General features: G+C 51.6%; 1 protein-coding gene across 6 annotated transcripts; it reads left to right on the forward strand.

Moving 5' to 3' along the window:
- The first annotated feature begins 2,397 nt into the window (after positions 1–2,397).
- bmf1 (BCL2 modifying factor 1) lies at positions 2,398–15,114 on the forward strand. Of its 6 annotated transcripts, none has more exons than XR_014732242.1 (6): positions 2,398–2,654; positions 4,407–4,458; positions 4,545–4,735; positions 6,361–6,542; positions 11,132–12,501; positions 12,678–15,114. XR_014732242.1 is itself a non-coding variant. In XM_084682012.1 (5 exons), exons 3-5 carry the CDS (start codon positions 4,570–4,572, stop codon positions 11,228–11,230), a joined length of 447 nt encoding a protein of 148 aa, XP_084538138.1. In that variant the 5' UTR covers positions 2,398–2,654; positions 4,407–4,458; positions 4,545–4,569; the 3' UTR covers positions 11,231–15,114. The 6 variants fall into 6 exon arrangements, 4 of the variants coding, with proteins under 4 accessions (XP_084538138.1, XP_084538149.1, XP_084538166.1 ...); XR_014732241.1 differs by having other exon boundaries at positions 11,132–11,886; positions 12,327–15,114; XM_084682012.1 differs by having other exon boundaries at positions 11,132–15,114.
- The last annotated feature ends 264 nt before the right edge of the window (positions 15,115–15,378 follow it).

Raw genomic sequence — 15,378 nt, forward strand, 5'->3', positions numbered from 1 at the left:
CTGTGTGTGTGTGTGTGTCTTACAGTCTCTTAGTAAGAGCATTCTGATGCAACTGAAAGTGATGCCTGGCGTTGAAGGGAACTTGTTTGTTTGTGCAGCTCCTCCATGCTGCAAGCACACGCCAGCGACCACACTGATGCCCTCTCAACTCAACAGACATTCGACTCAGTGCCTGTACTAACACATTACTGCTGGTTCTCAGAGTAAAATACTTTTCTTTTCTTTATTCTAATCTCCCGTCTCCTTCTGTGGGACCCTGAGCATGCCTCAGCATGGGTCGCGTCAGCACAAGACAAATGATGGAGATTGAAAAAGACATTTGAATGATAAACGGCTGGGTTATTAGAATGCTTCTGAGAACACAGCCTGGATACAGAAGAGATGCTGTTCTGCCAAGCCGTCTTACGACCCCCGCTGCTCATAATCCCTGATACTGGACATCCTGCATGTTATTAAATAAGAATGTAAACACTCTTTATAACACCACTTGCAACCAAATCCGTAGTTTATGATGTCAAATAATCTATTAAATATTTATAAAATGAAGAAATTCATTATAAGAGAAATAAAGCAGACTGAAGTATCCTGTCATGTTTGTGGCGAATAGTATCATTGAGTCTAAAGTATAAAAAGTATTTAGTGGATCTGCATGTAACACTTCCCCTGGTGCCAGGCTGCTGAGAAAACAAGTGCACAGATCATAACGGCAGTGATACTGGAGAGTTATTTCCATAAACTCTTTCCTCAAAACATTTACAGAAAGAAAAACAAAGCATTGTAAACCATGGGACTACTTTCTCAGTCTAGGTCTTGATGACTCATGTGGAAACATGCCAGCACACATTGCCTCATCACCTCATGTGAAAAGGCTGTTTGACAATCATGACATAATAAAGGCATTGGGTGACACAACATTTTACTCAGTGTGATAAAAGGGCAAATATCTTTTTTGTATTAATTACTTCAGTTCTGCTCGACTTGTCTCTTTCAACAAACTCCAAAGTGGCAAATTGAAAAGCTATTTGGTTTTCCTGCCGCACAAAGGATCTTACCATCAGTGTATCCTCTCCTCAAAGCCGTTGTTATTTTAGAGGTCGCTCATGCGAGGGCGATCACGTTTCCAATATCACACTGAGAAACGAATCCACCTCCAGACAGACTGCAGGTGCACCCAGGCTCCGGCAGAGAAGCAGAGAAACCAGGGAGCCATGACTTCTCACACGGCTACTGTAGCAGGACAGACCTGACAGAGGGAGAGAGAGATATAGTGTGAGAGAGAGAGATGGGGGCAGGGTCACCCTCAGCTGTCCCAGTGTTTATTGATCAGTGATGCACCCTCCATACCAGCCCAGCCCAGCACCCTCCATACCAGCCCAGCACCCTCCATACCAGCCCAGCCCAGCACCCTCCATACCAGCCCAGCCCAGCACCCTCCATACCAGCCCAGCACCCTCCATACCAGCCCAGCCCAGCACCCTCCATACCAGCCCAGCCCAGCACCCTCCATACCAGCCCAGCACCCTCCATACCAGCCCAGCACCCTCCATACCAGCCCAGCCCAGCACCCTCCATACCAGCCCAGCCCAGCACCCTCCATACCAGCCCAGCACCCTCCATACCAGCCCAGCCCAGCACCCTCCAGCCCAGCACCCTCCATACCAGCCCAGCACCCTCCAGCCCAGCACCCTCCATACCAGCCCAGCACCCTCCATACCAGCCCAGCCCAGCACCCTCCAGCCCAGCACCCTCCATACCAGCCCAGCCCAGCACCCTCCAGCCCAGCACCCTCCAGCCCAGCCCAGCACCCTCCATACCAGCCCAGCACCCTCCATACCAGCCCAGCCCAGCACCCTCCATACCAGCCCAGCACCCTCCATACCAGCCCGTTACTTGTCCCACTTTTCTCTCTGTCTGTTCCTCTCTCTCCACATTGCTTGGTGAGGAGGGTTGGGGTGATAATGTTCTGATGTGTCCTTGCCAGATGAATGCCTTTCTAAAACACATGTAGTGGTGCTGCCAGAGCAAGCCCACCAACGCTATTCTAAATATGAAAATCACACAGTACAGTTAATTCTGACAAATGTATCCAATGTCTTGAAATACATCATGGTCAAAGCACAAGTGCTGGGCCACATAATTACTTCTTAATGCAACTTTCTTCAATCAATCCCTTTATCAGCGTTCAAACCATACTAACTCTGCAAACCTCCATGCACGCGGTGTGAGCCACGACTTCTGTCGATCAGCTGAGTGACATAGTAAAACATGTCTCGTGCTACCGGGAATTTCCCGTCCACGTGTCTGAATGGAAGGCGGGATCATAACAAACACGCTCATAGGTTGCAGGAGCTGAACGTCCGCAGATCTTAAAGAAGCAGAGACTGTCTGCGCGGCAGCCCTCCGGCGGCGGAGTGGCAGGGCGGTGTGTCTTTAACAACTACACACAAGCACGTTTCTCCGTCCCGCCCAGAAAAGGCGGAGTAATTGACGGAGCTGACGTTTGCGAAAAGAAATCGGCGTGTTGTCATTAGTCTCACAGACAGAATGAAAGTTGTCTTGGTGTGATACGGACTAATTTCGCTTGATTTGGCTCAAGACTGGAACACTACATTTTGTCAGAACGAACGACGACTAATAATTAACTTAACATTGAGGTGAGTTCCTATTTTTTGTTACTTCTCGTGCTGCGCGCGCGTTTATATATTTAGATGTAATTTATAGCCTACAATTTTAACGAAAAACGTTATCAGTTGTATTTTGTTATGTTTTAATTCTCTGAAAATGTACAACTAGGGTAGCTAATACATTATTGGTAGATTCGTGAGGGTGTCCTGCATACAAAGACTCAGTCTTTTACATCAAGACATCCATAGAGCCACAATCTTTGACGCAATCGCCCTCGGTTCGCAGTGTGTCTCCCGGCTGCAGACCGTCTATATCGGCAGTGTGTCGCCCGCAAAGTAGGCTACGAGGCTACGATCCTGTGTCCTTTTGTGGATAGCTGACATTTGTAACCGATAAGTCTTGTATTGTGTAGGGTCTGCAATTTAGCCTACTAGTTTGTCTCCTACACCAATCAAACTGACTCGGCAGTTAGTTTAAAATCTCAATATTTAGCTTCAGTATCATTCTTTTTTAGACACGACTTTAATGACGCCGGATTATAGCCCGGCAACCCCTTTCACATGTTTACAAATGGAGTTGCTCCCATTCTGTGTTTTGCTTGCATGTTAATTAGCGCATACGTTAGTGTGTGAGAGAGTCGGTAGGAGAGCGACGCGTTGTGAGGACGAGGTAGTTCTACAGGAGAGGGTTCTGCTGAGACCAGCCTGGAGCCAGTCACTGGGCTGCGGCACAGCTGGGGCGTAGTAACATCCCTCAGTATATCTCCTGACTTTTTTTTTTTTTGCAACTTCCATGTTCTTGTCAAAACAAAGCATTACGTGGTTTTACACTCAGAGCTTAGCACGAGTTAAGCGAGGCAGGCTTGATAGCGCCCAGGGAGACGGAGCTTCTGCTGCTGGCGGGAGGAAACTTCTATGTTGCTGGCAGGCTGACAGGAGCAGGGAGAGCGGCTTGTGTTCTCCCGAGGCTGTCATTATCTGTTGGCTGGGGACACTCATTTGGAAGTGTGGTAACAGTCTAACCCTGCATTATAGGACTGATGGTGAGTTTGGAGTGAGTTTACAAGGCCTCTTCCATTTCAGTATTTTGATAACTGTTCGACCCGCTATATCATTCATAGCCCTTTAGTGGTGGTGATGATGGAGTGGGATTCTTCAGAGATTACTGCTTGATTTGATTCCCCAGAAATATGGGAGGTTCTGAACGGTCAACATTTAACGATCCATTTTTAGCCATTGTCAAGAGGAAAATATATGTTGTGGTGAAACTTTTTATAGATTTAAATGGTCTAGTAATGATCTCCTAAATTAGCCCCAGGTCTCTTTTTTTCGGTTTGCAAAGTGTTTATGGTAGTCATTAGCATTAGCCACTTAGCCAGTCTTCTGTTACTCCCTGTGTCTTGGGGCTAGTTAGTACCAAGGGCTTTGTGGATGAGGAGTGAGATAGAGACATTGCCTCTAACTTCTTCTCACTTTCTAACCCTCCATTTAGGTACATTTAGTCAGCGAGGCTGCAGCCACAGTGTGGTTTTATCACTGTTAGGAGCTAAGCACAGCCATTTGTCTGAATCAACCCTGTGTTTGTTCACCACAAACTGAGGCAGACCTTTGTCCATTTTGGGTTCCACAGCTTGTCCGCAGCTGCGGTTGTACAGCCTGTTATTATGGATCAGATAGGTAGTCTTTAATGATACTGTAGTTAGTGCTTAAAAAATGACCTTTTATGTAAACTCCTTTATGTAAACTCCTCTGACTCAGGCTCTCTTGTGTTGTCCACATTAGGGTCAGTGTCTTGAACTACATGGAAACCTTTTCCACCCTGTCCTGTGTGCAGGTAATGACAGACTATCCTGTCTGCTGACACCTCTCATCTCAAGGAGATTTTGTCTGAACACCTGTTTGCTCTTCCTGTCCCTGCAGGTCGTCCAGGGAACAGCACCCCCGTATGGATGATGAGGAGGACGATGTGTTTGAGCCAGACTCACTCTCCTGGCGCACCATTTTCAGGGAGGTAAAGTACGAACACCGGGGCACCCAGACGCCTGGCCCCGCCCTGGAGCGTCCCAGAGGGATGCTGCCCTGCTCAGCCCAGCACAGACCTCTGTTCTACGGTGAGGCTGCACTCACACACACACACATGCACAAACTCACACACACACCAACACACACACACTCACATACACACCATGTAGCTCTAGAAGTGAGCAGCATACAGATTACAGACAGATTGAGCTCCACACCTGAAAACAGGTGTGGATGTGTTGACCTGAGCTGGCCTATCAAACAGCCAGAGGGCTGGTGTGAGAAGCAGCAAGGGTTAGTGTCAGCAGGCCTGGCGCCTGGCAGTCCTGCCGCTCTAGGTTTATGGCCCCCAGTGTACGTGAGAGTGAGAGTGTGTGAGTGGGGGGGGTGTAACCAGCTGCTGTGACATGCAGCAGGCACCTGGCTGACGCTGTTCTACAGGGACGTGAGGGCAGACTGCACCTGAAATACCTGTCTGCCCCTGGAATACACACCTGTCTCTAACCCTGTCTGTCTGTCTGTCTCTCACCCTGTCTGTCTGTCTCTCATCCTGTCTGTCTGACTGTCACCCTGTCTGTCTCTCATCCTGTCTGTCTGTCTCTCATCCTGTCTGTCTGTCTCTCACCCTGTCTGTCTCTCACCCTGTCTGTCTGTCTCTCATCCTGTCGGTCTCTCACCCTGTCGGTCTCTCACCCTGTCTGTCTGTCTCTCATCCTGTCTGTCTGACTGTCACCCTGTCTGTCTCTCACCCTGTCTGTCTGTCTCTCTCCCTGTCTGTCTGTCTCTCATCCTGTCGGTCTCTCACCCTGTCGGTCTCTCACCCTGTCGGTCTCTCACCCTGTAGGTCTGTCTCTCATCCTGTCTGTCTGACTGTCACCCTTTCTGTCTCTCACCCTGTCTGTCTGTCTCTCACCCTGTCTGTCTGACTGTCACCCTGTTTGTCTCTCACCATGTCTGTCTGTCTCTCACCCTGTCTGTCTGTCTCTCACCCTGTCTGTCTTTCACCCTGTCTGTCTGTCTGTCTGTCTGTCACCCTGTCTGTCTGTCACCCTGTCTGTCTGTCACCCTGTCTGTCTGTCACCCTGTCTGTTTGTCTGTCTCTCACCCTGTCTGTCTGTCTCTCACCCTGTCTGTCTGTCTCTCACCCTGTCTGTCTCTCACCCTGTCTGTCTTTCACCCTGTCTGTCTGTCACCCTGTCTGTCTCTCACCCTGTCTGCCTGCTACCCAGGCCTGCCAGAGAGGACAGCACATCTTAGCTGGGGTTTAGTGTGATGGCCAGGAAGGGTTGTATAACCCCTGACATGACACAAGCTGGCGACGGGGCAGACCATGAGAACTGAGCTGTGTGGGAGCAGAGAAGAGGAAGTGTCTGAGCAGTGTGTCTGAGCATGCCCAGTGTGTCACAGTGTGTGAGCGTGCCCAGTGTGTCACAGTGTGTCTGAGCGTGCCCAGTGTGTCACAGTGTGTGAGCGTGCCCAGTGTGTCACAGTGTCTGAGAGTGCCCAGTGTGTCACAGTGTGTGAGCGTGCCCAGTGTGTCACAGTGTGTCTGAGCGTGCCCAGTGTGTCACAGTGTGTGTGAGCGTGCCCAGTGTGTCACAGTGTGTGTGAGCGTGCCCAGTGTGTCACAGTGTGTCTGAGCGTGCCCAGTGTGTCACAGTGTGTCTGAGCGTGCTCAGGACCAGACGTGACATGTTTGTTGTTGTTGCTACAGGCAACGCAGGGTTTCGTCTGCACTTCCCAGCGTCCTCCGAGCGTGTGGTCGCCCCAGCGGCCGGGCGGGGGGAGGAGGGGCGGCCTGGAGGTATGGAGCTGCAGCCGGGCAGCATGGAGGCTCGCGTCGGACACAAGCTCCAGCTGATCGGAGACCAGTTCCACCAGGAGCACCTACACATGGTGAGGTGCTCACCATGTGCCCCCCCCTCCCCTCCCCTCCCCCTCCCCCTCCCCTCTACCCCCTACCACCCCTCCCCCCCTCAGCCCCTCCCCCTCCTACCAGCCTCAGTCCCTGTCCAACCCCCTCCTGCCAGCCTCAGTCCCTGTCCAACCCCCTCCTACCAGCCTCAGTCCCTGTCCAACCCCCTCCTGCCAGCCTCAGTCCCTGTCCAACCCCCTCCTGCCAGCCTCAGTCCCTGTCCAACCCCCTCCTGCCAGCCTCAGTCCCTCCCCTCCCCCTCCTGCCAGCCTCCGTCCCTGTCCAACCCCCTCCTGCCAGCCTCAGTCCCTGTCCAACCCCCTCCTGCCAGCCTCAGTCCCTGTCCAACCCCCTCCTGCCAGCCTCAGCCCCTCCCCTCCCCCTCCTGCCAGCCTCAGCCCCTCCCCCTCCTGCCAGCCTCAGCCCCTCCCCTCCCCCTCCTGCCAGCCTCAGCCCCTGTCCAACCCCTCCTGCTCTTCCTGTTTATGTCCTTCTGCCTCTCTTCCACCCCCCCTCCCTCTGTCTTCCCTCCGTTTCCTCCGGCCGACTCTCCTGGGGCAGAGGTGGAGGGGAGTGCTCTGACACCAGGGGCAAACACACAAACATGTTAGGACACACACACTATCTTCCACCCTGAGAAAGCAGAAGTGCAGGACTCGGTAAACATGGTGCCCCCCTCTCTGGAAGTGTGAGGTAGGGAGCCTTCCCCCGGGGGGCCGGGGGGCGTGGGAGGAGGGGGGCCGGGGGGCTGGGGGTTATGGGAGGAGCGGGGCTGGGGGGCATGGGAGGAGGGGGGCCGGGGGGCGTGGGAGGAGGGGGGCTGGGGGGCGTGGGAGGAGGGGGGCTGGGGGGCCGGGGGGCAGGGTGATAGTGATGGTATGGTGGACACCAGACAGCACAGTGTATGTGCTTCTGCCTGAGGGGCCGTCAGAGCAGAGCCGAATCCGTCCAGTACGAATCAAGTGTTTAGCCCAATCTCTGCTATAGATACAAGCCACTTCTGGTTGAGTTTTTATGAGTGATTTTCCCCCAGCGTAAGCTGTGCATGCCTCGTGTGTTTGAAACTCACAGGCTGCTGGTTACTGTGTTATCTGGAACACTGCTGCTCAGCCCACAGGCCAGGCTGGAGGAGGAAGTGTCTCTCTGTCGCTGAATAAATAGACACACACACACACCCTCACGCACACACACACTCTCACACACACACACACACCATGACCAGTAAAGGGAGGAGGCCTTGTGGGTGATGTCATATCCTAAAGGTGCTAAGAGATTGAACACGCACACACACTCACAAAATCAGGATCCGTCTAAACCCAACACATATTATTTAATAATGCCTTACTAGTGAATTTAGAACCCAGGGATTGTGTGGGTGAGAGAGAGTAGAGAGAGAGGAGAGGAGAGGTGAGGAGAGAAAGTAGAGAGAGATAGAGTAGAGAGAGAGAGAGGGTGTGTGGGTTAAGTCTGTCAGGTCTCCTGTTAGCCCAGGGCTGCTTCTCAGTGTTCAGGTTGTGTTATGAAGTCTACAGCAGGCCGCTTCACACTGCTCTGGGCGCTGTGTGTGTGCGCGTGTGTGTGTGTGTGTGCAGTTAGGCTGCCTGAGTGCAGGAGAGGGAGGGATGGTGCTGACAGATAAATAGCTGGTCAGTGTGAGCAGGGCTGGAGGAGAGGAGGGCTGGAGGAGAGGAGGGCTGGAGGAGAGGAGGGCTGGAGGAGAGGAGGGCTGGAGGAGAGGAGGGCTGGAGGAGAGGAGGGCTGGAGGAGAGGAGGGCTGGAGGAGAGGAGGGCTGGAGGAGAGGAGGGCTGGAGGAGAGGAGGGCTGGAGGACCTTGACTGGGTGTGCAACCTTCTATAATGTGAGTAACACAGCAACCTGACATGGCCCACACCAGCCAGACGTGGCTGGTGAGGGCAGCAGGATGGTGAGGGCAGCAGGCTGGTGAGGGCAGCATGATGGTGAGGGCAGCAGGCTGGTGAGGGCAGCAGGATGGTGAGGGCAGCATGATGGTGAGGGCAGCAGGATGGTGAGGGCAGCGGGCTGGTTAGGGCAGCGGGCTGGTTAGGGCAGCGGGCTGGTTAGGGCAGCGGGCTGGTTAGGGCAGCGGGCTGGTGAGGGCAGCGGGCTGGTGAGGGCAGCGGGCTGGTGAGGGCAGCGGGCTGGTGAGGGCAGCGGGCTGGTGAGGGCAGCAGGCTGGTGAGGGCAGCAGGCTGGTGAGGGCAGCAGGTTGGTGAGAGCTGGTTGGGGGCAGATAAGGGCCATCCAGGGAGCAGCAGGCTGACAGACAGACAGGCTGGCAGGCAGGCAGGCAGGCAGGCAGGCAGGCAGGCAGGCAGGCAGGCTGGCAGGCAGACAGGCTGGCAGACACGCTGGCAGACAGGCTGGCAGACTGGCAGGCAGACTGGCAGGCAGACTGGCAGGCAGACTGGCAGGCAGACTGGCAGGCAGGCAGGCAGGCAGACAGGCTGGCAGACAGGCTGGCAGACAGGCTGGCAGACAGGCTGGCAGACAGGCTGGCAGACAGGCTGGCAGACAGACAGTCAAGAGGACACCAGGCTGAGGTTGACGACACACTGCCTCAGCTTTCCTCTCCTCTGCTATCTAGTGCTTAGATATAGAGCCCCTGTTTGACAGTTGGTGGCGTGACTCATGACTGTACAGCTAGACAGACATACCCACACCTCTCTCGCTCTCTCTCTCTCTCGCTCTCTGGTTGGAGAAGACAATAGGACATTTCTGCTTCTCTTGTTAGAAGCCAGTGTGGCACTAGAGGCGTGTCGCTGAGGTTAGAAGAGCTGATATCGGTGTGATAAACTTTAATGCTGTCTGTGATACTGTTGTACTGTACTGACTGTTAGGTGTAAGTCAGGCTAATCTAGAGATGAGTAGATCACATTCTAATCTAGGCCCCTCCCTATATTTTCTTTATTTGCTCTTACGTAGGCAAACATCTTTCTCTCTCACACGCACACACACTGACACAGAAGGCCCTCCTGTCAGTGGAATTTGAGCAGTTCAGTTGTACTCAGTGACAGACAGATGGTGTACTAAGCAGTGGTGTTCATGACCTGCCAGCACTCCAGCAGCTTGTGTGCAGGTGAGCAAATCAGTGCTGTGGATAACAGTGTTTTCACCAAGCACTGTCTGATGTTGTGTACTGAAGCACACAACCTCTGGCCAGGTTTACATCTTCAGTACAACAGAAAACAGGTTCTATCAGCATTCCCGGCTGACAACCCCCCCCCAGCCACTCCTTCCACCCTCCTCCAGTGTTTACCTTTGAAGAGCAACAGTGTAGACTGGAGCGTGCGGGGCCCAGTTAGCGAGCGGGCGCGGGCTTACGCAACACCTTGCAACATACCATGCTCCTCAGGAGTCAAGTGGCTGAGCAGGTAGGGAATCGGGCTAGTAATCAGAAGGTTGCCGGTTCGATTCCCAGCTGTGTACTAAAAATGACGTATCCTTGGGCAAAGCACTTCACCCTACTTGCCTCGGGGGAAATGTCCCTGTACTTACTGTAACTCGCTCTGGATAAGAGCGTCTGCTAAATGACTACATGTAAATTCTCTGAAGGGGAGCATGTCATGACAGCGCCAGGCCGCTGGTGAGCAGACTGGCGTTGAGACCCAGACGCAGCCTAATCTTCCCTGTCAGAGACGTAGAGCTACACAAATAGTTGGACAAGGTTGCTGTGGATGAAACCGTGCACTCAGCAGCATTGTTCCAAAAGCTTATCTGGTGGTGTGCTCCAGCTCACTGTGGTTTATAGCCTGTGTCTGAACATAGCCACAGTGCTATCAGCCCAGGCAGCGTCTGGGTTTCGTCTGTGGACAAAGCTGTTGAGTCTGCAGGGCAGAGCTACTGTACGCTTCTCCTAGACACACACACTCAACCCCTCTCCCTCCCTCGTCAAAGCTCCCAAATCCTATTTACCACAATTATCTTATCTCCCCCTCTCAATGGTCCAGATAACATTATTCCCCCTGAACACACGCAATCCAGTTGGCTCTCCAGAGAGAGAGAGAGAGAGAGAGCGAGAGAGAGAGATAGAATATATATATATATATATGGGAGGGAGGGAGGGAGGGAGGGAGGGAGGGAGGGAGGGAGGGAGGGAGGGAGGGAGGGAGGGAGGGAGGGAGGGAGGGAGGGAGGGAGGGAGGGAGGGAGGGAGGGAGGGAGGGAGGGAGGGAGGGAGGGAGGGAGGGAGGGAGGGAGGGAGGGAGGGAGGGGCCTGTGCCCTGATGCTGTAGGTCCTACCAGGTAGAATGTGATAGTTAGCAGTGAGCCAGTACAGCAGTCTCTTAAGAGGGGCACCCTAACGAGTTCTGCTGTGTAGATGTCATCCCCTCCTCCATCCCCCTTCCTACACATCATCCACCAGCAGCCCATCCCCTCTCCAGTGGCCAACAGAGATTCTTGTTTTGTTGTGGTCTGTCCTGCACAACAAATAGCCTCTTGGAGGACATACACCTTTTCTAAAGCTAAATACTCCAGCCAGCTGACTGAGCTTCTGGTTTGAAAGTGTTTCATGACTGTGGCCCTCATCTGTGTCTGTCTGTGTTGCAGTACCACAGAAACCAAAGGAACCAGGGAGCTGTGTGGTGGCGCATGGCCTCAGCCCTGCTCTCCCTGCTGCTGGAGAGAGACCCCAGGGGATGGAGGTGAGAGGACTACAGCCCCCATCTCTCCACTCAGAGGACTACAAACTCCATATCTCCACTCAGAGGACTACAACCTCCATATCTCCACTCAGAGGACTACAACCTCCATATCTCCACTCAGAGGACTACAACATCCATATCTCCATTCAGAGGACTACAACCCCCGTCTCTCCAGTCAGATTAGGACTACAACCCCCATCTCTCCAGTCAGATTAGGACTACAACCCCCATCTCTCCAGTCAGATTAGGACTACAACCCCCATCTCTCCAGTCAGATTAGGACTACAGCCCCCATCTCTCCAGTCAGATTAGGTCTACAGCCCCCATCTCTCCAGTCAGATTAGGACTACAGCCCCCATCTCTCCAGTCAGATTAGGACTACAGCCCCCATCTCTCCAGTCAGATTAGGACTACAACCCCCATCTCTCCAGTCAGATTAGGACTACAGCCCCCATCTCTCCAGTCATATTAGGACTACAGCCCCCATCTCTCCACCACAGACTGGACTCCAGATGGCCGTGCCTCGTCCCCCAGGCTCTGAGGAGACTGAAGCTCAGTCCCCGCTGGCGGAGACAGCAGCCCTTCTACAAACATTATTTTCTCTCCCGAGAAGTTGCCATGTTGTATCAAGAGATTCTTCAGGACAATGTTGATGTTTTGGTAAATGTGTGATTTACTATTTTGTACAGTAGGCTGTTCTTGTTGGATCTTATTGTTTGCACTTCCGTTTATACACCTGCGTATGTCTGGAACACCTCCGCTGGCCTGGAATGCCTTATCAATATCTATCTATATCTCCCGCCACAAAGCGTCTGTCTGCTGGAGAGCAGGTGGACAGCGAGCGATGCCAAGGGGAGGGGCTCCTCGTGGGTTACGGGTCAACCTGACAACCTACTAACTCCCAAAGAGGTCGTTTTTCTCTAAACAAAGCAGTTTGCACCTCAACTTGTTCTGCTCCTCCTTCGAGTTTCAAAAACGTTTTTTCTAGTTATGCCGTCTATGTCTTTGCTCCTCCAGTTACTTGGATCCCTTTCATTCTGAATGCTTCTCCGGCAGTTACAAAGATTATTATGACATCTGTGCACCTAATGTGTTCTTAGGCATTTCAAGCCGCCGAGCGACACATCTGCCTGGAAAGCCCAGGGTGCAGAGACGCTGTTACTCCTCAGTCAGTTCTGAGATGCCCTTGAAGTGGAGCTGTGGAGCCACTGTGTTTGCACTAGGACTGGTGCTCAGAGCAGACAACCACCAAGACAACCTCGTCAACCAATGAAGGTTTGAACTGTGTCCGTTTTTTCATGGCGTGATTGTACACAATGTTTACTCCTCCTCTGAAGACCTACCCCTGTGGACTGAGGGACTGAATAGTGAATCTGGACCATGAGCAAACACCAAACATTGGATGAAACAGACAAACATTTCTAGATTCCCTGGATGTGCTCTGTTTTCAGGACCCACGTAAACTCTGGACACCAAAGCAATACTGTACAGACCCTCCTGTGAAAAGACGTTTGCTCTCTCCTCAGGCTCTCAGCCTGCCCCGCCCTCCACCTGCCCCGCCCTCCACCTGCAGGGCCCTCTGCGAGCGTCTGTTATCCTCTAGGTAGAAATGACCACTGTTGGTTTTGAACCCAGTTGACCTGAGAGCCATTCTCTGCAATTCGACGAAACTCCTTGTGAGAAAAAGACTGTAATTATTGTTGAAACCTGAATATTTTTGAACGTTTGAAGACACTGATTCTTTTCTTGAAGATGCTGTTTGTTGTGTATTTGATGTTTTGTTGAAGGAGCGGTCCACAGCAGGAGCCTGCTGATTGGCCCCTCAGGTCTGCTAAGCCGTCACCATGCGATCAGAGCTTCCCCCGTGTTTACGATCCTACACATGCATATCTCTCAGGGACACAGAACATCTTAGCCTTCAAATCCTTGAGAACCAGAATTCACTCTGTCGATGGTGGATGTGGTTTCCCATGTGTTCTGGCAGGCAGCATGTGGCGCCCCGGGGTGGGGGGTGGAGCACAGGGAGGTGAGGAGAGCTCAGGGCTGACTCCAGACAGGGACTAGGAAGGGAGAAGAGCTGAATGTTTTCCTCTTCAATGTTGTTTCCTGCAGATCCTGAACGCTGAGCCAGTTATCCTAGCTTTTAGTCTCCCTGTGGTCTCCTCCTCCTGCTCTTGCTCCTCCTCCTGTACCTCCTCCTCCTCCAGGCCTCCCTCCTCCCCCTTACTCCTCGTCATCTTGAGACAGTCAGCTACATACAGGCCCCTCCCCCCACATAGTCTCCTCCCCCTGCAAACAGGCTCCTCCCCCTGCTACTTCTGGCCCTCCTATTGTTTAGGTTTGTAATTTATATTTTTTATCCCCCGTCTGTATTTATTTTATTTTGTGTCTTTGCCCATTTCTACTGGATGCTTGTGTGTGCAATTTCTATTACCCTTGTTTTGGTCTTAGATGTGTATCTGATTGTTTGACTGTGCAGTGCGGTGTGGGTCTGGTGGTGTCTGGTATTCCCTGAGGCTTGTGATCTTCAGTGATGGGCTTAACGGTTAAGACATGATCTAAATCCCCCTTTGCATGTCCTCTGTTAAGAGAGACTGCGCTAAACGTGCACAGCTGTGCAAACGACAGACCACATGGATTCTGCCGCGTCTCTCTCCAGCTAGTTGTGTTTTCCCTCCCCAGACCCTGGGCACCGCCTCCCGCCCCCTCGTGTCACAGCAGACCGACTGATCCTAATGACGTCAGACAAACATCTTGTAAACGTTCGCCCTTTTCCAGAACCCTGCCTTTCCCAACAAGGGCATTTTAGATACCTGCTTCCTTTCCCAACTAGGGCATTTTTTGGTTTATGGGTTCAACTCTTATTTCTATCATTTCTTTGTAATCAACATGCACTGGAAAGTACTTTGTGTTGGTAGATCTGCCAGGTCCCTGTTGTCCTGTGTTGTAAAGTCCCTGGGCTGTTCTCTCAGAAGACGGTGCTAGGCAGGCCCAGGTGAGCCAGGCTGCACAGTGGTGGCTGTCTGGGTCCTGCATTACGACCTTCTGCTTGATTTATTGGAAAGGGAAACATGCCACCTTGATGGCCTAGGTTGGGGGTTCCCTGGCTCCACACAGATTCACCTGTCATTCAATCATGATGGTGTTAGCCTACAGGAACCCCCGACTGGGATTTGTAGTTTATGGAAACCGTCAGTGTCTTGAATTTTGTAGTCCACTTGATATATACATTTGAAGTTTTTTGAGGAAGGTTTAAATTTGTGTTTTTGTTTGACATTTTTAATTAAGGAAATGTCTTGCTCATGGTCGTTCTGAACTTTTGAAAATGTATTTTCTTATCAAAAGGGTCTTTTTATAAGGACAGTCCAGGCTTTTAAAATCATTTTTAATACCTGTTGGATCATTTCAAGTCCAATGAGATCAAGGTCTTCCTACTATAAAAGGAACATTCAACATTCCGTCTGTGTCTTGGTCCTGGTGTTAAACCAAACCAAGTCAACACTAATGATTTTCTATGATTTTAATTTGGTGGTAACAATCCCACATTGCCCTTCCTTAAAGATAAACAGATGACCTGTACATGTGATACTAAAACCCTGGAAGATGCCTTTAACTGCTCAGTCTCAACCAAGTCTTGATTATCACACACTCTCTGACCACCAAGAAGAGACCCAGTGAACATGTAGCATTTTTGTAAACATTGACTGTGTGTTTTTCGAGACTGTACTGTGCACTCATTTTGTGTTTTACTTTTTGTTGATATATGAAAATAAGGACAATGTGTTATGTAGTGCAATATGCTGTACATAGGAGCTTTGCTCTACAAATCTTTTTCTGAATTTCTTGTTTTATTGGTACTTTTTTCAATAAAATGTTATTGAAAGTGCATCGCCCTGCCTGTTTCCTTCAAACATAAGTCTGTTAACATAAATAAATAAACTCATTTAGGTGAGTAGTATGTAAACTTTTAGATTCTGCTGTGAAACAACTACTCCTTCCCTGAACTCCTAAAGTTCAGGCCAACTGTAAGACATGCATGTGTTCAGGAGTGCATCGTTAAGATGTTCAGCGGTGCAGAGCGGGCCAGACACGTGAAGCTAGCCAGGCGTTTGGCAGCTGGGGTGCCCATTCCCCCTGCCGCTTGGTCATTAA

The sequence above is a fragment of the Hypomesus nipponensis genome, chromosome 3, assembly GCF_054491055.1.
Source record: "Hypomesus nipponensis isolate SF chromosome 3, ASM5449105v1, whole genome shotgun sequence".
In the NCBI taxonomy this organism is placed as follows: Eukaryota; Metazoa; Chordata; class Actinopteri; order Osmeriformes; family Osmeridae; genus Hypomesus; species Hypomesus nipponensis.